The 23,490-nt window shown below is 37.5% G+C and overlaps 1 protein-coding gene and 1 long non-coding RNA gene across 6 annotated transcripts; both read right to left on the bottom strand.

The window, feature by feature from the left end:
- Positions 1–10,784: 10,784 nt before the first annotated feature.
- On the bottom strand, positions 10,785–14,014 carry LOC138889138 (uncharacterized). Its single transcript, XR_011406745.1, has 2 exons — positions 11,942–14,014; positions 10,785–11,034 (listed from the first exon to the last, which is right to left on the bottom strand). It is a non-coding gene; the product is annotated as an uncharacterized lncRNA (long non-coding RNA).
- Positions 14,015–15,727: 1,713 nt separating this feature from the next.
- Positions 15,728–21,379, bottom strand: LOC104230989 (uncharacterized). 5 transcript variants are annotated; one of them, XR_711997.2, is made up of 7 exons: positions 20,938–21,375; positions 19,953–20,117; positions 19,096–19,357; positions 18,842–19,008; positions 18,510–18,659; positions 16,931–17,373; positions 15,728–15,969 (listed from the first exon to the last, which is right to left on the bottom strand). XR_711997.2 is itself a non-coding variant. In XM_009783904.2 (7 exons), exons 2-7 carry the CDS (start codon positions 20,980–20,982, stop codon positions 17,026–17,028), a joined length of 1,137 nt encoding a protein of 378 aa, XP_009782206.1. In that variant the 5' UTR covers positions 20,983–21,022; positions 21,278–21,379; the 3' UTR covers positions 16,834–17,025. The 5 variants fall into 5 exon arrangements, 4 of the variants coding, with proteins under 4 accessions (XP_009782206.1, XP_009782207.1, XP_009782205.1 ...); XM_009783904.2 differs by lacking the exon at positions 15,728–15,969 and having other exon boundaries at positions 16,834–17,373; positions 20,938–21,022; positions 21,278–21,379; XM_009783905.2 differs by lacking the exon at positions 15,728–15,969 and having other exon boundaries at positions 16,834–17,373; positions 19,953–20,134.
- Positions 21,380–23,490: the final 2,111 nt, after the last annotated feature.

The raw sequence follows: 23,490 nt of genomic DNA, 5'->3' as shown, positions 1-23,490 counted from the left end.
AGGACAGATATTGGCACTAGAACCATTATCAATCAGTACTCGAGTGACCACCGAGTCTTTGCATTTCACCGTCAGGTAGAGTGCTCTGTTCTGTTCTGTACCCTCTACCGGCAACTCATCGTCAGAGAATGTCACTCGATTTACCTCAAAGATTTTGTGCACTATTTTCTCCAAATGGTTCACTGAGAGCTTGTCCGGAACATGGGCTTCGTTCAGAATCTTCATTAATGCCAGACAATGGTCGCTTGAATGGATCAACAAGGATAGCAACAAAATCTGGGTCGGGGTGTTCCTCAACTGCTCTACAATGGAGTAGTTCTGTGCCTTCATCTTCTTCAAAAACTCCTCTACTTCTTCCTCCGTCACTGGCTTCTTTATTGTTACAGGATTGGCCCTTCTCAATTCTGCGAAAGCAAAACACCTTCCTGAACGGGTTAATCCCTGGGCCTCGCATATTTATTCCACAACTTCCTTCCCCTTATACATCACCGTCACTTGACTGTAGCTCCAGGGCACATTTCTTACTTGTTATCGGCAACTGCATTACTGGCCTGATAACAACTGGTTCTATGCGGGGCCCCTTCACTACTAACACTGGTGTGCTTGATACTCCCTGCAGCACTACCCTGACTGACTCTGGCTTCTTCACAACAACAGACGAACCTTTCTCTATTACCACAACTGACTTGTCATCTACCCTTCCCAACTGTACCACTGCCTCTCCACTGGTCGGCTTTTCGCTTGGACTGGCATGAATCATCATTACCGTTTGTGAGGGTTTCTTGGGCTCTCCTCCTTCGTGCATTAGTTCAATCATGTGAGCCTCGCAGTGCACCGGCAACGGGTTCTCATTGATGTTGGGTGCCTCTGGTGCCTGAACCTCGATCCTATTTGTGTCAATAAGATCTTGTACGACAGTCTTCAACTTCCAACACTTCTCAGTATCATGCCCGGGAGCCCCCGAACAATATTCACAGCTTACTGAGTGGTCCAGATTTTTGGGAAGGGGATTTGGCAATTTGGGCTCAACAGGGCTTAATAGGCCTAACTGCCTCAACTTGTGGAACAGAGTAGTATAGGTTTCTTCTAGTGGAGTGAATGTTCTCGGCCTCTGCACCCTCTCGTTCCTGAAAGCCTGATTTCTGCGGAAGCTTGGCCCTGAAAGATTCCTGTAGGCCCTTGGTGATGGGTATGTGATTTGCGGAGGTGGGTATGTGTTTTGTGGAGGTGGATATGTATTCTGGGGAAACGGCGCACGCCATTGCGGGCGAGCCGGAGGCTGGGTGTAAGTATGGGCGTGATGGATGGAGAAATGTAGCACTTGTGGTGGATAATAGAGTTGTGGAGGGTTGTATGGAGTGTGTGGATAATTTGGGTAATGGGGTCTGGGTTGGTAGCGAGGGGAAGGACCTCTGGATTTGGACCAAGTACCTGCTTCGACTGTTGCGACCTCCTCTCTCTTCTTTTTCATGAGCGCACCTCCCGTGCCGCTTTGGATAGCCTGAGTTGTGGCCTTGATCGCCGAATAACTCATTATCTTGTTGGACCTTAGTCCCTCTTCAACCATGCCGCCCATTTTTACTACTTCATTGAAAGATTTACCAACTGACGTCACCAGGTGACCAAAGTAAGTTGGCTCCAAAGTTTGTAAGAAGTAGTCCACCATTTCACCTTCCCTCATTGGCAGATCGACTCTTGCTTCTTGTTCTCTCCAACCGAATCCGAATTCCCTAAAGCTCTCTCCAGGCTTTTTCTCAAATTTCAACAGTGTGAGACGGTCAGGGACGATCTCGAGGTTATACTAGAAGTGACCTGCAAATGCTTGTGCTAGATCGTCCCAGGTATACCACCTGCTAGGATCCTGCCTCGTGTACCATTCCAGTGCGGACCGCTTAAACTTTGACCAAAATAAACTATCATCAGCTCATCCTTTCCACCTGCCCCTCTCATCTTACTACAGAAACCTCGTAAATGTTCCATGAGATCACCATGTCCCTCATATAGATCAAACTTTGGCATCTTAAAACCTGCCAACAATTGAACATCGGGGAAGGGACACAGATCTTTGTAGGCCACACTAACTTGGCTGCCCAATCCATGCATATTCCTGAAGGATTGCTCCAGGTTTTTCACTTTACGGAGCACTCCTTCCTGCTCCGAATTCTTTGTTGGCCTCTCAGTTTCTGTCGGGAGCTAAAAGTGTGGGGTGTAAGTTTATGGCTCGGGTGCTTTGAAGGTGAGTTCAGGAGGATAGTATTGGTTGTCGTGAACCTGAAACACTGGTTCATCGGCTGATTTTTGCAATGTGGCGGGTGGAGGTGCCACGAAAACAGGAACAGTTGGTGGATGAGGGTTTTGTTTGGGTGGTGAAGCTTGGGGATTATAAGAAGTTTCCCCCTGATAGTATTGGGCGATGGGGAAGCTCGTTGATGGACCGGTGGAAGGGTGTTCCGGAGTCCGAGCTGGTGAGAGGGTAGGAGTAGGGGGAAGTATTGGTGATGTCTGTCCCTTAGCCCAGGCTAGGTGCATCCCAGCTATCTCTTGTCTCAACCTGTCTACTTCCTCCTTCATAATTTGCATCTCCATCTTTTCCTCCTCAATGCTTTTGTCCGAACCAGACATACTTTCCGGAATAGGCCCTTTTGATCTTGTGTGGTAATGGTAATCTGCCAGAACGTTCTAACGAGCTAACTGTTTCGAAATCTTTCTCTGATATAAACAACAAACTTGTTAGTGTTAGAGTTTAACATATATTGCAATTTCACATTGGGGAATGCAATGTTCCTAGGCAGTTTAACCGTTTCTAACATGTTTTTGCTTCGACTGCATGCGTCATTCCGGCTTATGTCCTTTCTTTTATTCACCAATGCCATTTCTTTTTTCTTTTTAGTGATGATCGAATCTTATGTGGATTGCCTACGTATCATGTCCCCGCATGAATCAGACCGGGCGTAGTTCTGCCATATAACTGTGAAAGCAAATTTTCGGAATTTTCCATTTTCTTTACTGAAACATTATAATACAAACTAAACATTTTTGGAAAGAACAAACCTAAGGTAAAACCAATTAAAAACAAAGTACTAACACATTTTGATGAAAAGAGAATATACAGACAGACAACAGACTCTAAAAACAAAAACACTTACTCGAACTATAAATACATTAAAGCTCCAAAATTTGGTGCCCGCGAGGCATCGTTCGGCCTTACCGCGGGCTTAGGTGCAAGATCCCTTTCAAGTTGCTCCAGATCGTACATTGTCCGCTTGACGAAAATCATTACTGCTGACATGAAGGTAGTGCGGATCGTGTCTTCACACTCTCGACATTCTTTTGGTGATAGAACGAGCAATAGTCAGAATCTTATTTCTAGTTTGATATTTCTCTAGGTGTAGGCGTTCTATCTGATCCCCTCTAGCCTTCAAAACCCGAGAATCATGCAGATGTTGTTTCCGTAACTGCCGTATTTCACCTTCCATTGAGGCTATCAGATTACAGCAATGTTTACTCTCGGTTTCAAAAGCCTTGGCTTGTTTAGCCGCCTTGCTCTCTAGGGTGGTCACCTTCCTTTTTAGACCGGCAATGGTCTTTTCATAATCTTTCCTTGCCTGTTGTAGGTACTGTGTGCGCTCTTTCATTCTCTTTGCCCATTGTACCTGGATTTGTGCTATGGTACCCTCAGATTTCTTCAGATCATCCTGGCATTCACCGATTTCCTTCTTTAGTCCGTAAATCAATCTTTCATTCGACCGACTCCTTTGCTGATTGTCAGCATCTATCCTCATTTGTTGGATCTGAGCCTTGAGAGCCTCATTTGCTTGGTCTAACCTGTTCTTCTCTCCCTTATCGGTAGCAACTTGCACCTTGTTCTCAAATTTCAAATCCTTGATCTGTTGTTTCAGCTTGCTTACTTCGGCCCGGTATTCGCACTCTTTGGCCAACCAGTCCCACGGTTCTTGTGATGCCTCAACGAACTCTTGAATGTGAGATTTTTTGGTTGGCCTTTCGTGCTCAAGTTCTCTCATGTACCAAGCAAGGTATCCTAGCGCCACTTCGCCTTTGGCCTGATCCTGCACGCAAGTATCTACTTTTAAATATTGGCATTCACTCCAGATCTGACGAACTCTTGCTTCAGGGAATTGTCCATCAGGGCTAATCTCAATTACTTGAGCACTAAGATCTTCTTCCTAAGGCACTGTTTGGCATCTCCTAAGCTGTCTCAAAACCCGATATGGCGCATAAGGCTGAATGCTCTTGAGCCCCATCAATAGAAAGTGGGCCCTAGATGCCGGCATATGGATGACCTCATCCATGGGCAACCATCCTAGTGTCCACTGTATTTGGCTGGCAGTGAGGTTCCGAAATAATAATGTCCATGCTGTAACTCCCTCGGGTAGACTGGCCCCCTGGATTCTTGTGTAGAACTCTTCTATGCAAGTTTTCTTCGAGGAACCATAACTCAAAAGCTGGGAATGGTGGAAGAGATGCTCAGTCATCCATATTTGTGGCAACAAGTTACACCCCTCGAAGAAACTCCGTCTGGCTTTGCAGGCCGTGAGAGCTTTGAAGATATCAGATACTATCATAGGCACAAGAGTGCTTTTGTCTTGAATGAGCAAAGTACTGACGACCCCAGCTATTTTCAGATCAATGTTTCCGTCTTTCCTTGGGAATACCAAAAGGCCCAAAAAGGTTACCATAAAAGCCATTCGTCTATGCTCGTCCCACTTCTGACGGTTACCCTTCCTGCATAACTTGTTGTCCGGTTTGTTGAATCCCCCGACATGACCGTATCTGTCGTATATGAAGTGCGAATTACAAAAACCTGCGGCCAAATCTGGGTTGTGGACCGTCCTAGGTATTTTTAACGAATCTAAGAACCGATGCACAGTGACAGCTCTTAGAGCAACCAGGTATTTTTGCCTCAACGGAACTTCAGCATTTCCGATGTACCCGACTATTTCCTCCAAAGTCGGGGTAAGTTCAAAATCGGAGAAGTGGAAGATATTGTGCGTCGGGTCCCAGTAGGTGACCAAAACTCTTATGATATCCTCCCGAGGCTAGATTTCCAATAAACCCGTAAGTCCTTTCAGATATTTCTTGACATCATCTTGCCCTTCACCACCTAAAGCATCCCACCATAATCGCAACTTGAAAGGGATTTTGGTCATTATTGAAAAAGGTTCATTTTGCATTGTGCTCATCCTGCACATTTATTTAGGTGATTAAGAGATAAATTTTTTTGACTCAACACACTGACTGAAAGGAAGATCCGGTTCCACACACGGCTTTTCAGCATTTCGGGAACAAAGATTTTAAAGCTGGGTGAGTCAGCCGGTCAAAAATCAAAAATAACTAAAAGTGGCCATTTATGCAAAGTCAGCCTTCCGGCGTCCCTTTCGGGAACATTCGGCTATTCCTGCCAAAACGGTATCACCTGAATTATTTATGTTGACAATTAAAATTTTGACAATTTGTTGGCTATTTTTGCAAAAGTGGAGGTTGGACCCGATGAGGGTTGCCTACGTATCCCGCACCCTGTGAGAATCAAACCGGCGTAGTTCGGGCAGATAAAACAAACTTCTTTTGAAAACAAGACTCTTTTCAATGAAAAACCATTTTCAAAAACCATTTTTCATATTTTTTTTTCAAAAATTCGACAGAGTTTCGACGCTATTTGGACATCGATTTTTTTTTCTTTCAAAACAGGCGATTAACTACTTCTATCTCTATCCTCAAAGTATTCAAAAGTCGGTCATCATGCAAGTCCGAAGCAAACAAATGCACAGATAGCAAGTTGGATGCATCAGGATGGTCTTTTGTCATTTTGGTACACTTGTCCTAGACAGACCCAACCCCTGTGTTGAGCCTCCAAAGTCAAATGCACATGATGCAAACAACGTTCCTACTAGGGATCCGGCATGAACCTGAGTTATTCTAGGTTCATAACCTGGGTATTTATTCTAGACTGTGTACCTGAGCAGACAACTCGAGTCGAGGAGGGGGCTACATACCGGGGACCCGCGGGATCGTCCGGCTTTGTAACTTGTCCGGCCTCTTTCTTATTTCAAGGTATGACACTAACAGAATAGGGAGTCTCGACCAGCAAGCTCCTCCCCGGAGGTAAGAAGAGAAGATGGGGTTACGACACAGTTTATATACAGTCCAGATAATATCAAAGCGGTAAAAGCAGCATTTAGCACCTTAGGCTCAAACATGTAAAAATCAGCTAAAGCCAAATATAACAATTTATCTAAGCTCGAATTCTGAACCCTGAACCAGAGATTCTGGGTTCGTTCCCCAGCAGAGTCGCTAGAGCTGTCACACCTCCTTTTTACTTGCGCCCGCAGGGGCGTAAGGGGTAAGTGGAGTTTTTCCAATTAAAGAACAATCAAAATGGGATTTATTATTTAAGAATCAGAGTCGCCACTTGGGAGATTTATGGTGTCCCAAGTCACCAGTTTTAATCCCGAATTGAGGAAAAGAATGACTCTGTATTACAGTCCGCAAACCCGAATCCGGATAAGGAATTCTGTTAACCCGGGAGAAGGTGTTAGGCATTCCCGAGTTCCGTGGTTCTAGCACGGTCGCTCAACGGTTGTATTTAGCTTAATTATCTGATTTTAACAATTATGAACTTATGTGCCAATTTTAACTTTGAACCGCTTTTATTATTATTTTTTTTTAAAAACACTTACAACATCGTGAAAACGGGTCTCAAACCACGTCACATCAATGCACCCATGGTTATTGACACGTTTCGACGACGTTGAGATTTGGATTTGGGTCACATAAATGTGCACCCGAATTTAGGGAGATAACATTATTAAAATACGCGCCTAAAGAGACTAACACATTGTTATTTTTGGGAAAAAGCCGTGAAATTCACTAAGTGGCCGATCCCGAAGTCTATACAATTATTAACCAATTATTGAGGGCCCCGCAGCTCGTGCGTTTTATTTGGTGAGGCTTATCTCGTTTATTTTAAAAGGATAATCCTAAAGTGACTACATTTTTTCTATTTAAGTTCGTCTCTAAAAAAGAGAAAAATCCTAGTTAATTACATGCTTGAAAAGGCCGCTACTTATTTATCGGATTAAGACAAATGCAAACTGAAAATTGCAATCGAGACAAAGGGAGATTGTTTCATGCTTTATTCTATAATTAAATATTACTAAAATTGAAATTATAAATAGAATACGGAATTTACAAATAATATTACCAAAATAAACTAATTATCCTCTAACTAATTTAAACCCACATTATTAGATGAATTGAACCGTTGGAACTAATTGTTTTCAACTACTTGAAACTAAGACAACCTTAATTACTAATGATTACGAAAGTTTTCTTAAGATTGATCATTAACTTAAATAACCTATTGGATTAGTGTTCTTAGCCTTACTACATTGAATCGCACTTCAAATATATCAAGTCTACGGATTATACGAAATTACTAACCAATTATATTTGCCTAACACTTACGGATCTTTATTACTAACAAGATTCAAAAAATCACAAACTTAAAGTTACTTCTATTCCAATATTCGCGAGTTCAGAGCTAGATTTTACCAGCCAATTAAATCGATTCACCACATTAACTAATTACCAATTCGAGTTGGATGTGATTCCAAAGTTACATTATTTTAAATATATGAATTAGCAAAACTGAAACTGATAACTATGCAATTCCTACAGAAATACGTCCAATAGTTCAACAATCTAACAATTCTGCTCAAATTAAACATGCATACTGTATTGACTAATATTTACGTCATTTCAAAGATCTTAGGTCTGTATTCTAACGTTATGCCCTATCTAGCTGCTAATCAGTGATCTTACAAAAATAGTCTTAATACTACATGCCTCTACCTTTCGTATAACAGGAAACACATAACTAATATCTAACTAAAATACAATTATTCTATAGTTAAATACAGAAATCTTCCGTCCATTTTATTTCAGCTTCAATAATCAAACATCGAGGTGATTCAAAGTAGTGTACCTGATAATAGAACAGAAGAAGAAGAAGGTGAGGATTAGTAGATCAGTAGCAGACAACAGCAACAACAACAATAACCAACAAGCAACTTAAAACCAATGGAACAAAATCCGGCAACCAGCAGTCCCGAAAACCAATAGAGAAAAAAAACCCAGAAATAGCAATGAAACAGTAACAAATGTCCAATAGCACACTTCAGGAAATACTACTTGAAAACCAACAATGCCAAACAATTATTTTAGTTTGAAAGTCAGCCTATTTCAACTTTAAAATTACTGAATTCTGATGATAAAATCCAGCAGGTTTTTAACTTGAACTATGAATGTTTTCCCTTTCTTCAAAATTCAGCTTCCATTTCCTTTTTTACTCTCAAAGGGAAACTGAATGTTTTAGCTTTCAAAATGTTGTCTAAGACTGCCTGAAGAACTGATTTCCTTTTGTATTTTTCAGAAAATGTTTTTCCCCCTCTTATACAGACCTGCCTTACCTTTTAAACCTACTACCCGACCCCCCTTCTCCCACTAAATCTGAAATTTTCCACTTAAAATCTACTAAGGAAAACTTTTCCTTATTTTCAGCCCCCCATTCCCTTTTGTTCCCCATTACCATATTAATTAATATCCCACTAACAAAATACTAACATTAAAATATTATCCTAACTGTTTCATTCCCAAATCACCCCTGAAACCCCTTAATATTACTGCCCCTAAGACAATTATTCAACTATATTAAAACTTTTAATTCTAAAATTTGTTCAAACTAACAGTTATCTAAAACTAATTGTGACTAACAACTATAACCAATTCTCCTAACAACTGAATGACTAAGGTTGAGTTCCCATTGAAACAAAAATGAACTGAATTTAAATCATAGCACAGAACTGAACAAAATCATTCAAGCTGAACTTGAAACTGGATCAAAATCAATCACACATGCAGGGATTCTTAGTCCAACCTATACAAGAATGCAGGATCAATGACAATGCCTTGAAGCTAAGTGTCTACAGATCAGAAAACATAACACGACATTAAACCATTTGATGGACTTACTGGTCTACAAACAGGATTGAACTAATCGACGAAACTATTTATAACCTATGTTATTAATCAACAGAACATAAACTGATGGAGAAGGGAAAAATAACGGACGGAAGACGAATTACAATGAACCTAATTTAGGTAAACGAAGAATTGATTGAACTACTTAAACAAACATTGAAATATTTAATCCAACCGAAATCCGAAAAAGAAACAGAATATATATATTGGATTAACTTAAACTAAAAACCCTAAAAATGACTAATCACACAAACAAACAAACACATAGAAAGAAAAAGGGAAAAAAAAGTTGAAAAGAACTCACTATTTTTCTTGGATTTCAACCATACGCCCTTTCGAACTTGAGTTCCAGTTAGTATTATACGTCTATTTCATCAGAAATAGACTTATAATACTAACCAGAAATCGTTCGACCATGACAGCTTTGAAATAATCTCGAACTGTTGAGTCCTAGATCCTTCATTCGATGAGTTTTACTCGGATTCGAGCCAATCTGGTTAGGGATTAGCAACGAGGAGGTCAAGGTGATTATTGGGTGTGAGTTTGGGACTGATTGGGGTGGGTTTCAAGTTTGCTCAAATCTTCAAATGAAGATTCGAGGAGTTTCAGGAAGATTCGAGCCAGATGGTTAACATATTTGGAACGATGTGGCCTGATGGTCTTAAGGTGTTGATTTGGTGACCGACGGCGTTGTTGCCGCCGGGTTTTAGGCGGTGGGGTGTCATGGCGGCAAGGGTTTCGGTGAGGGTGTTTGGTTCAGTCTCTGAGTTGAGACGATGAATAGGAAGACGAGGGGGGGTGTTTGGTTAGGGGGCTAGGGTAGGAGGTTGAGTTTATATAGGGGCGGGGTTGTTTGATCCTGGCCGTTCGATCAAGCACGATCGACGGCCTGGATCGTTTCATTTAATGGCACGATGTTGTTTGGTCTCTATATGAAATTGGGCCGACCTTGGGTGAAAATGGGTCAGGTATAGAGGAGGCCTTGAGGCCGTTGGATCAAGATAGATGAACGGCTCAGATCTGATCACCTAAAACGGCGTCGTTTCAATTATGCAGGGGCTGAACTGGACCGTTTGATTGAAACAAATCAACGACCCAGATTTGAGACTCAGAAACGACGTCGTTCAAGTCCTCTGAAGGACTGGCTGAAATGGACCGGGTCTTTTGAATGTTTGGGCCTGATTTTTGGTCTAAAATTTTGGCCCAAATTCGATTTGCCTTATATTTTCAACTCTTTTCATTTTCTTTTTTTAATTAATAATTAACAAAAATTCTAAAAATAAATTGTAAAACCAAAATTAAACTACAAAATATTAATTAACTCTTAACAATAATTAGCACACAAGTTAAAACATTTAATTAAAATAAAATCACACGATGGCACACTTTAAATGACATAAAATAGACTAAATGCATATTTTTGTGATTTTCTTCTTTTAAAACCAAATTATGGTTCGATTAGTTCCTGAATGCATAATCAAATCCTAAATATGCGTGCATCATATTTTTGTTTTTGTATTTTAATTAAGTAAAACAGGATAAACATTCACAGATAAAAACACAAATAATTATCCAAAAATGCCACGCAAATTCTAAAAATTGCATACCAAGGAAATTTGTTTTAATTTTCGATTTCTTTTGGAGTAGTTTTTTCGTGAAGCAAAAATCACGTGCTCACAGATATCATAACATACTGAATGCGGAAGATAAACTAACACATGCTGATATACTGAAAGTCTGAATGATATAAATCAAAGTGAGGAAATACTAATACAATTTTGAAATATATTTGTAGCCAATATGAAAAGACTACGACTCTGTCTAACTATTACTCTAGTCTATGAAGCCTCTATTGAAGTACTGAAAATACTAACTATCTGTAAATACTGACAGGCTATAAAGTAATGATAATGCCCCCGAAGAATTGAGGATCACCAAATAGATGGTACGAGAATCCTAGCGCTCTGCATCGTTGACCTGTAAATCATTACCTCATTGTGAGATGCAGGCCCCGGGCAAAAGGGACGTCAGTACATTTGAATTGTACTGGTATGTAAAGCAACTGAAAGAAAGAATTATAAATGCTGAAACTGAAATTAAGCTGATAACTGAAATGATAACTAGTGAAACTGAAACTGAAGTAAGAACTGGTAACTGAACTGATAACCGAAAAGATAACTGATAACTGATAACTGAATTGAATAAAGGAAGTAAGGTTATGAATACTCCCTCTTCTGAATGATGAACAACCTGTTTATCTGAATATTAAGTTGCGGCCTCAGGCCCAATATATATATGTGCACCAACTGCGGCCTCGGGCCCAAGTATACGTATACATAACTGCGACCTCAGGTCCAAAATGCATAAAGCATAAACTGCGGCCTCAGGCCCAAAGATGCATAAAGCATAAACTGCGGCCTCAGGCCCAAATACAAGTGTTCAACATTCAGGGATTTAAAGTCGGGAACTAAGAATCATACTGCAATATATGATAGTGAAATACTGAATCACACTGAACTACATGATACTGGAATACTGGATCATACTGAGTTACATAATACTGGAATACTGAATAGGACTAGACTGAGACATGTATTCTTGAACTGATTATGATCACTGAAACTTCAACTGTTTATGACATGCTGAGTAAGCTATACTGAGACTTAGGGACATCAAAACCAAGTCTATATTGAATACGAACTGAGCTCACAACATTCAGAATGAAAGTCATGAACGAGTTATGAAGCTAGAGAATAGAAGTTCTACAACTATTCAAGGAACTAAGCTTAACTATATTTCTGAGGCAATTGGTAACGTCATAAAAGAAACGTAGTGTAGGGAGAATCATTAAAATTCCCAAACATAGAGAGTTAGCCTCACATACCTTTACTTCCTGCTCTTGAGCATAATACAATATTCGCCAACCCTTTCAACTTCAATCTATATCAATACAAGTTAAAGGGATTCCATATTAGCAATAATACTCGTGTTTTGGTCACTTAGGCATTTTATCAAACACTCGGTGGCATAGCCCTTATTAATAGTGTTTCTACACCCAATAACTCATTCTCTTGCTCTTAGATAAATTCTAAAGTCTCAAATGGTTATAAACAATATTATTCTTTATCACCCATAAGGTAATCAACACTCATAACCAATAATAATCAATCAACAACTCAAACCTATCACCGTTCATGCTTTTCTATCAAACTCATCAACTCATATCTCATGAATAAAGTCTATAATCATTAATCCAATGATAGAATCAATTAGAGGGTGAAGATATTTCCTTTTTGACGTTCAATCTTCTTGAATTCGAGTTCTAGGGTTTCTTCTCTCAACAATGGTGTCCCAATCGAATATCTAATGATACAGAGGGTTTACCCATGTTAATAAGATGTTAGAAAATTGAAATCAACTTAGAATCACCATTAGAACTTACCTTGGGTGGTGGAAGGACCCTTAAGGAGTTAGGTTTTTGAGAGCTTCCCTTTCTAGAGCAAGTATTTATGTTTTGGGGATGTGGGGGACGAAATATAGCTTTAAAACGAACCCCCACTAGCGCGCCCGCGCTACTGGAGGCTTGCCCGCTCTAATGACCGCGCTAAACGGCAGTAACACTGCCTCAAATTAGTGCGGCCGCGCTACCGGCGCTCATATCGTATACTGTTATGTAAAACGTGCATAACCTTTTGCACAGAGATCCGTTCGGGCTCCATAATATATCGTTGGAAATTTATTTCAAAGCCTACGGCTTTCATTCTTTGAGTTTTCCCAAATTCCTTACATATTTTCACCAAACACTGATGGAATACAGACCTTCTGCAAACTTAGTCGATTTTGTCAAATCTTATGCACCTCATGGTCCGTCTTGATTCCAAAACAACTATTTTCACTCATAATCATCCCGCTAGGACTTCATATGTATAAAGTATCAAATTAATACCTATTTAACATATCCACATCTATTCTGAATGTACGGGATGTTACATTGTTTCTCAATTATTCGGACGTACAGATTCATGCAACTAGAATTTAATCCAGAACTAACCTATTATATGAGGAATCTTTTGTTTTCGTAACAAATACTCCCTCTATTCCAAATTATGTGATCCTGTTTGACTGGGCACGGAGTTTAAGAAAAAATAAAAACTTTTAGAATTTATGATCCTAAACAAGTCAAAAAGGGACCTAAAGGTTTTGTGTGGTTATAAAAGCTTCTCATTAAGGATAGAATTGTAAGTTTAAGCTAAATTGTTTCCATCATTCTATTTGGAACGGACCAAAAAGAAAATAGATTCACATAAACTGGAATGGAGGGAGTATTTAACTCATGGACGAAAACAGCTGTAAAGTAAGTCTCGCTGCTTTTAGAAACTCTTTAATATCTGGTATTGTCAACAATATACGAGACAATAATATTTTCTCCATTTAACAATCTATCCTTCTTTGTATCCCGTTTATCATATCCTGTTCCGACCAACAAAATTTCTTTAAAATAAAGATAAAGAAATGAATTTTAGTTAATTACAATGAACCGTACCGTACATATATCTGGTTGTTGCATGGAGATTTTCATACTGTTCATTAGTTGCATTTGACTAGTTAATCAGCAGCAAAAAAAGAAAATTATTTCTAGTAGTAAATTAATATATAAATCATTAATGTGAACCTCTGTGGCTAGTGTCAACGACAATGTGCTATCAACACTGCTAGTCAAATTTATATTGTGATGAACTAAGAAAATGGATCTGGAATTTGAAAAATGGAACTGTTGAAAGATCAGAGATATGACTTTTTGTCTTCATGATTGAGTGGCACCTTAGCTAAGCTGAAGTCAACGTATTTTGAAGTTTCATGTATTTTCTTGGAAACTTCCATGGCATAAAACTGTGAATTTACTTCTATACTTGTTTTTTTTTCAAATTGTTCAAGAAGCTTAAACTCGTTATTTCTATGTTAGCCAAATAAAAAGGAAAAATGCAAAGAAAATAACTATAGTTTGTTTGGTCAAACTTTTGGTGAGAAGCAATTTATATTTCGCTAATTAATTTGAAAAACACTTTTGAACAGCAATTAATATGTGATCAAACTTTTAAAAATTACTTTTAAATGTATTTTTTTTAAAAGTGCTTTGAAAAAAATGCTTTTGGGAAAAATTATTTTTACTGCTTCTCAAAAAATGTTCTTGCTTTTACTTAAAAATAATTTTTATATTCTAAAACCTTGGCCAAATACTTTAACTCTAGGAAAAAAAATACTTTTGATCAAAAATAACCTTGGCCAAACATTTGTTACTTCTAGGTGCAGGAGACAAACTTATCCGAGACAACTAGTGCACCACGTTTAACAGGCAAAAAGTTGCTGTACAGCATGTTTGTCCATTCCATGTTTTATATTTGCTCACATTTTTTTTTTCGACAACCTTAAGAAGATAATGGAAGAAAGATAAACATATGTCAGGTAACAGATAATAGAGCCTGTCGGCAATAAAGTCTTAGCAGAACCTCAGGTACTAAAGTTGGAACTCTTATTAAACATAGAGCGCATATTATTTTTGGTTCAATTGTTTTGTCTTCATGGTAGTGTAATTCACAATATAATTTAATCTCACTTCCTTAATGCTTGTTTTATTTTTATTGTGAGTAACAATATAGCTTACAAGTTATAATAATTTATCATATGTTCTAAGAGCCCGTTTGGACATAAGAATTTTTTTATTTGTTTTGCGAAATCAGTATTTGATAATAAAATTTTCAATTTTCACTTGAAGATGAATTTTGAAATTTTTCAAAAATTTGAAAAACTCCAAAAAGCTATTTTTCAAAATTCACTCAGATCACTCATTAAAAATCAAAAATAACCGAAAATATTCATGTCGAAACACAACTATAATTTTCAAATACCATTTTCACCTTTTTTTTTTTTTAACTTTTTTTTGAAATTTTACAATTCTTATGTCCAAACGCCCACTAAGTTACCAATCCACATACACTATATATACAGTCCAGTTCACAAATTTAGACTTACTACAATGTACCTACTACACGGCTAGTTATCAGGGCTTTCGTGTAACCAGATTCTATATGATAATTCACTCCCAATGCAAAACTAAGGGCGAACTGCAACAATGGTAAATTTTACGCCCACTATTTAAAATATACTCATAATTTATAATGTATTTAAAGATTAGTCAATTCACTAAAACTTCAGAATTAGGTATATTCTGAATTTGAAAATTTAGGACTTATTGTGGGTTATGGCCCATATTTGTGTTCTACACTTTCAAGTTATGACCCATAAGGCGCTCATGTAATTTTACTTGGGCAGAGGCCCAAGATGGATTACTCTACAGTTTTCTTCTTCTTCTTTTTTTTTTTTTTTTTTTTATTTTTTATTTTCCACAGTTCAACTATACAATATTGAAGAAACTTTTACACTATATGACAAATAAAGACCCCTAATTACTAGTTTTAATGACACTTTCAACTAATTACGCAACGTAACAACACTTCCCAAAACATAGCAAATTAGAGAAACAAGGAATTCCTTGATTTCAGGCTCCTAGTTTTATCTCTAGCTCTTTACCACCTAACCCTAATCTCTCTCTCTTTACCACATTCACCCCAACCATCAGGGGCAAACCTAGAGCATTCAATATGGATTTTCGGAACCCAGTAACTCTTGGTAGACCTTGAATTTATATTAAGAAATTCATAAAATATTTGTAAATATTTAACTTTACACTTGTATTTGTATTCAACCATCGGCTTATCCCTCATCCCCAACTTAGGTCGTCGCCATAACTCCAATCACTGACATCCTCTTCGCAGATGGCCAATGACGATAGTAGAGTTATTTTCTCCTCCTCTTTCCTCTCTTTTGATTCACTGGGTGACGACACGTACTTTCCTGCATTACATATTAATAGTCACCTTCTTTGCTATTCGAATTAAAATGGACATATGGTCTTTGAATCCCTAAAGAACCTGGAGAATAGACCTGTTCTTTTTACGGAAGTTGTTTTTGTATTGTTATAGTAGAATGGCTGGTGGTTCTGGTGATTTGTGGTGGTAGTTATGGTGGTTCTGTGGCGGTTTTTTGAAGGTAGAAATGAGTATATATATGTGTGGTGTATCTCACTGTATGCTTAATGTATATATAGTGTATATCTGATGCATATCTTACTATTTGTCCTATATGTCAGATCACTATATATACAATGGCATATACTTAATAGACAAGTGTGTATATCACTGGTATGTTGCATGTGTGTCTTGTATGTACAGTGTGTGTTAATGTATATCATCGTAAGTCATGTGTATGTTAAGTGTATACATTAACATATATATGACATACAATGATATATAGGTGTACATGGAAAGAAGTTGTGGCAGCCATGGGAGAGAACGACAAAAAAGACAGTCATTTAATTTTCTGGCGAAGCTCCAGCATTTTTCCGGTAGAGTAGCGGCTGTTGGTGGTGGTAGAGAAACATCGGAGTAGAGGCAGTGGCCGGCGGGTGGATAGGGACAATGGGTTTGTGTGAGGGGGGAGATAAGGAGGAGGAGAAATCTCCAAAATCTCTAATTTCAATACTCAAACTTCACCTAGTAATATAATTCTGTTATGTATGGTACTAAGTTTCTTCTAGTTAAATGTAGGTGTTATGATTCATGATTTTCGCATCTCTTACCGCAACATAACTGAAAATAACACATTTGCAGCACGGGGTTAGACTCATGTAAAAAGAAAGGAGGAGAGAAAGCTTCGGAATGAATTTTTGGAACGTGGGGCACGTTTATTAGGTTCATGCAGCACCAAAATTTGGGAATTTACACTCAATAGAAGAGCTCTAACAATAATATTTCACCTTTTCGAGACACTCAAATGACGAAGGACGCCTACAAAGGTTATGCATAGTAGTCCTGCTCCCAACAAAAGAACTGCTATACAGGGATTGTAGGTTTAGATTTTGAAAACAAGTGTTCTTTCCCACCTTTGTGGCTGATAAGGTATGGGACTAACAATCGTGACACCTTGAGGTACAGGCAGTTCGTCGTGCATGGGAATCTTTTCATGCCAGACAAACTCATTTTCGTGTTCATACTTCTGGAGCCGTCCAGTCAAGTCATCGATCAATTGCTTATGAACTAGTCTCCATGACTTTTCTCTTGGTATATGCTTTTCTGCATTTTGTATCACATGCCGAAGAACTCCAATAGCAAAACCTATTTGCCCCTCAATCTTAAGACTCTCCGCAAGATATTTGTAACTGAGTAGCTCATGTAACATGTTAGAAGTTGTAATATAATCCTGCATAGGACAGAAAATCGCCTCAAAGACATGTCAAGTTCCAGTTTGCAGTAGAAAGGCGAGGGTGGGATGGAGGCAACAGTTCTTATAAGTTTGACTACGTTAGGAAACAAAACTTTGAATTGTTCTCATTTTACTCAAAATCCCAAAAGAGAGTCCCTAGAGTAAAATGCAAAGATTCAATTGCTTCATGTACCATGAAATTGTTATATATCCTGTACTCCAACAATGTATAATGATAGGGTTTTCTACATTTACAACAGAAAATATGGCAATTCCTGGTTGCGGCTTCAGGTGAAAAAGGCAGTATACCTGCCTTAGGCTGCTCTAATTTAGCTTTTTTGGTATAATATCATGGTTAAGAATTACCATGAGCTTCGGCCTTCTATGCGATGTTTCTCATGGACTTCTACACAAAACTAATAACCTGTTTGGCGAAGCTTCTAAAATCGACTTATTTTGAGAAGTGATTTTCTCAAAAGTACTTTTAAAAAAAGTGCTTTTGGTGAGAAGCAGTTTGTGTTTGACTAATTAATTTGACAAGCACTTTTGGGCAGTAATTAGTGTTTGGCTAAGCTTTTGAAAACTGCTTCTAAGTATATTTTTCTCAAAAGTGCTTTTGGAGAGAAGCTACTTTTTTATGCTTCTCAAAAACTGCTTCTGTTTCTCCTCAAAAGCACTTTTTTCCTTCCAAAAGCTTGGTCAAGCACCTCAATTTTTAGCCAAAAGTGCTTTTGGCCCAAAAAAGCTCTTTTGGCCAAAAAAAAGCTTGGCCAAACAGGCTATAAGTCACAAACCTTTGCATGCCAAACATTATTAAGGCAAATTGAGTACAACATATTATCCTTTTCTGCTATTTCTACTCCATCAGCGAAATTTTACTGCTTGCCTTATGTTCTGTATTACTAAACGGGTATCCTGGTATTTCAAGGAATAAAAACTCCACTTGGGTGGCATTTCCATCTATTAGCTGCCTAAGTTTAGAGCAAAATGAACTACGGAAACAAACTTCTGACTAAATTGATGAATTAAACTTTTCCAGCAAGAATTTTGTCCTCAATCATCCAAGCATTGACAGATAAAGAACAAATAAAAGGAACCGGAAAAAGAGGAAAAAGTAGACCAACAAGACATACCATTAAGCAAGATGAAATGTCTTTGCACTGCTTGGTGGCTGAATGCAAGGTATGCATAGCTTCTTCAAGAAATTTACAAACACCATAGTGCAGCTTCGCCAAGAGTCCTCCAGTATTCCCTTTTTGCTCTGCCTTCCTCACACTCACAGCCTAAAATTTTTGGAATTGTCCAACATCAGGCAAGCAAAAAGAGAACCATAATTACTTGCCAACCAGAAGACATAAAAAACAGGCCGTGTTGATGCTCATATTCTAATGAAGGAAATATAGATGTCATCATTGTATGAAAGCTTGAGCAGAAAAATGATAACAGGATAACGATTAAGACCAACCTGTGCCTCAGCTAAGCAAACAAGGGCGATTGCAGCAGAAACACTGATTACAGCTTCTGGTGGCCTTTCTTGTGCCGATGCAGGCTGTAAACAGGGAAGGACATCCTGAGCTATATGATGGTAAACTCCTGCAGCTTTTCTGAGAAAGGAGGCTGATTGCACTAAATCTGCACGACGTAAGGGAGGAGTAAATAAGATATTTGCATGATATAGGATTCCCGAGATAAAGGAACGGACAGATATTTCACACATACCTGTTGACAGAACTTCAAGAGCTCGATCTCGAAACAATGCACCAAGAACGAAAAGTGTCATTGCAAGTTCAGAATGCAAATTATCCATCTGATAAAGTTTTGGACCGTTAAGTTGAAAAAAGGATGATGAAGTGAGAGCACTGCTCCACCTAATCTTTAGGTCAGAAATCCATCGAACCATCTTGGGGTTGTCACCAACTAGATTTACATGGTGTATCAGGTTTCCCAAAATTGGTAAATACTGTTCCACCTTCTGTATATTCTGTATAGTTTGAAACAAAAATGAAAATGAGAAACTTTAGGCTATTCACTGCTCCGAAAGGTTAAAAATCTGCTTGTGCATATTGAGGCCATCCAACCTATTTGTCTATTTAATTTTGTTTTTTCAATGATCAACATAATTTTTATCTTTCCTGAGCCGAGGGTCTATCGGAAACAGCCTTTCTACCTTCCCACGGTAGGGGGTAAGGTCTACGTACACACTACTCTCCCCACAATCCACTTGTGGGATCCCGCCGGATTTTTTGTTGTTGTCGTTGTAATGATTAACATAATCCAAATTCATGGCTAACACACCCGTGTCTGGTGTTCTTCATGATACCGCGTTGTGGTTGTCCATTTAATTAGTGACGCAGAATGTTATTATCTCCATGTTACTACGTTAGTAACCAGGTATTATACAAAGACTTTACCATGACTAAGGATGCAAACAAAGATGAAACGTTCTTATTTAAACTTCATCATACATGGGTTTTAGAATCTTGCCAAATCTGTTCACTAGAGTCAAAAGTAAGATGATAACTTTTCAAGTTCATCTTATTTTTAGTTCTTGATAGTGCATGAGAAAAGATGACTACCTGTTCACATCGAGAAGTCAATCCCCCAGACATTTCCCTGGCAATAGCCTCTGTCACAAAGCTATTTTGGTTGATGGATTCGATAGCTCTCCTTCTGCAGCTCAACTCTTTTAATTGCTCCAATGTGCCAGGATCAGCCGCCGGAAATGCGTCTTCAAACAGAACCTGTCAACATTAGCACACTAAAACTAATTGAAAATCAAAAAGTTGAGTCAATAAGAACTTTACAACTATAGACTAAAGAGCACACATCTTTTTTCTAAATTTCGCCAATAGAACATTCTTAGAAGTCCAATTCATGATTCAGGTGTAAGGAAGTTAACATCATACAATTTCACTATAATATATCAATTTGAGTTTAAGGTATATACACTGTCTGTGTTTACACTATCAAGTCACCCAAATGATATCTACAGGTAAGTCTCCTTAAAATGAGAGATCAGTAATCTTGAAAATAAGACAGGTTATCTGATACACTAAGTAGACGTGACCTAATGGTGTAAAAATTCCTTACACTAACGGTATATATAACTAAAACCCTATCAGTTTACCCAATGCTTAAGGTGGAACTATCGCATCTACCTCCGATATCAGTTTACCCTGCGTTCAAAGAGCTCAAGAACTCAAAGAAGAACATTTTGTAGTACAAATTTCAACTTTCGACAGAAGCCTCAAGCCTTACATATAAAAAATCACTGAGGAGAAGAGAAAATGCGTATATCTAGTCAAGCACATACTTAATAACACACACACACACACAAAAGATTAGTTGGCAAATTACCCCTAAAACTCTTTAGCAAATGCCCACGCTGGTCTAAGAATGAACTTCTTCCTATGTGACTAACTACCATCACATTCTTGTCGTTATGTATATTGACTAACTTCATACAATCTGCTAATAAAACCCAATTGCAAAATACTTAATGATATTTGCAAGTTTGTCTTGTTTTGTCTATATATGTATGTAAGAACAAAGAGGCAATACCTGGGGAGATTTCTGCTTTGAAAGACCTTGAAAATTTATCATCATATCTTGATTCTCTCTCCGATAATTTCCGGTTTAATTCATGCTATAATTCAACATCAATTGGCACGATTCTTTAATTGTTGAACTCAAACAATGAATTACAGTGAAAATCACACAGAAAAATGGATTTATTGATTAGAGATTTCCGAAGAAACTTCTGGTACTGTGTGTGATAACTTAAGTAGTGCAAGAAACGTTGATAATAAATAAATGAATAAATAAGACTACAAGTAATATTGAGCAGAGAAGGGAGTCCACGAGTCGTTTTCAATCAATCTTCTACTCAATTTCCGGTTACCTTCTCTGCTAAGAATACCAATCAATTTGGGGGTGACCCGTCTGGGTTCCCGCCGGTCCAAGCTATTCAGTTAGAAGTTACCCGCTGACAGCTATTAGCACAAATAAATAGGGACTTTTACATGTAAATACTAGTATCATGTATCCATTTGCAAAATTCGCCTCCTAAAAGTATATGCGCAACGCGCGCGTGGCTCGTCTCAATAATTATAATTTTTTTAAAACTTACATAAATATTATATTAAAATATATTTGAGTTAATTGTAAATACAAGTTAAAAGAAAAGGTATAAGTTCCTAAAAATAATGATTATTGATCGTATTTAACTAACTCAATAAAGGAAGAAAGTCTACCCATAAAAGTCCTCAATCATCTCAATCATTATATCCGGCTTTAATTTTGTTCAAGTTTTATAATTTTATTACTTCAATTTCATAAATTATCATACTTGTTTTTATACCTTTTTTTTAGTTTTAGCGAAACGCATAACTCCTGAAAATTTAAGAGTTCTGATGTTAGAAAACTAATGTTAGTAAGTTCATCGTTGAAAATGCAGACAGGATCAGCTAACTGACATAGGGTTTAGAGTTTGACAATAAAAACTTCTGTGAAAATCTTAACGTGTTAGAGTTTCATACTTTTATAATAGTATAGATAGATAGATTTTTGAAAATATATTTTGCACATGTATTCTTTTTCACTCGTTACGTAGCTTGTAGATAAAAAAAATATTATTATAACTTAATTAACTCCATACAAATTTTAAAATATTTGTAGGTTAAAAATAGAACTCGTAGTGTACAAAATAAAATTTGTGATTATATTATTATTATTATTATTATTATTATTATTATTATTAGATACATAAATGTTATTGGTTGAATCTCATGTAATTATTTTATAAATACTATTATTAATTCATGTATATAAAATATAAAATCTAATCGCACTTATAATTAAAATGTTAAATTAATATTTGTTGCAATCTGCAAGTATAAAATTACGGTCTTCCGTTTGTAAATGAACAAAAGGATTCGAAACAATGGAAAAGGTCTTAAACGTTAATGATTATTTTGGTTGAAATCTAAGTCACTTTTTTCTTATTAAAACCGGTCTACTATTGCTAAGAAGATTTTTCATCTTCTCGAATTAGCTATTTGTTCAAATATATAAAAGGTAAACTTTAATTAACTTTAAATTCCTACATAATAGTTCAAATAAGGAAAGACTTAATAAGTAATATTTGTTATAAAATAAAAATAATGCAGTAAAATGTGTAAGCACGTGATTTTTGCCCTACATGAGAATTACTCCCAAAAATTCAAAATAAAATAATTTTCCTTTTGTGTGCAATTTTGAGAATTTTCGTGGTATTTTCTTGATAATTATTTGTATTTGTCCGTGCATGTTTATTTGTTAAATTAATAAAAAATATATAAAAATATATCGCATTTGCATTTAGGATTTAATTCTGCAATTAGGAGCAATTAAGTTTGTTTTAAAAGAACAAAAAATCATAAAAAATAATGTACGTTGCATTTTTAGCATTTAATGTTCAAATTGTGAGATTTTATCGTAATTGCTATTTAATTATGTGTTAATTATTATTAATAGTTAATTTGCACTTTTATAAATTAATTTAGTTCTATATGATAATTTAGGATTTTTAGAATTTAGTTTTAGTTTAAGAAAAAAAAAGAAAAAAAAAAGCAATGGAAATAAGAAGAAAATCGGATTGGGCCACCTTTTAATTTAAATCAACCAGGCCCAAACCAAATAACCCCCACCAGGTTGACCCAACCCAGTCCGCCCCATAACCCAAACAAATCCCAACCCCCTTCTTCCATTTTTTCATTTTTCATTTTTTGAAAACCCTAACCTAAAAAACATCTGCACCCCCCTCCCCCCGCTCTTCTCTCCATCTTCTCCAAACAACCCCAAGCTCTAGCTCCCATGGCTGCCCTCCCATGGCTGCCTTTCTCTGCTTCTTCGTCCTCAACTCCAACCATGAACGACCCCGTCGCTTCAAAAAACCCCACTGCCATCTCCATAACCCGCAACCCTCACAGTCCGTCGGACCACCCAAGTCGACACCCCATCCACCATTAAGGAGCAGCAGTGCTGCTGCGTTCCTGCTCGTCGAACAACCTAGCTCACTCATGCGACGACCATTCATGACCCTCGTCGTCCACCCAAACCGCCATGACTGCTGCT

The sequence above is a fragment of the Nicotiana sylvestris genome, chromosome 4 (genome assembly GCF_000393655.2).
Source record: "Nicotiana sylvestris chromosome 4, ASM39365v2, whole genome shotgun sequence".
Lineage (NCBI taxonomy): Eukaryota > Viridiplantae > Streptophyta > Magnoliopsida > Solanales > Solanaceae > Nicotiana > Nicotiana sylvestris.
The sequence above is the reverse complement of the archived record's forward strand: the minus strand, read 5'-3'. Positions and strand labels throughout refer to the sequence as shown.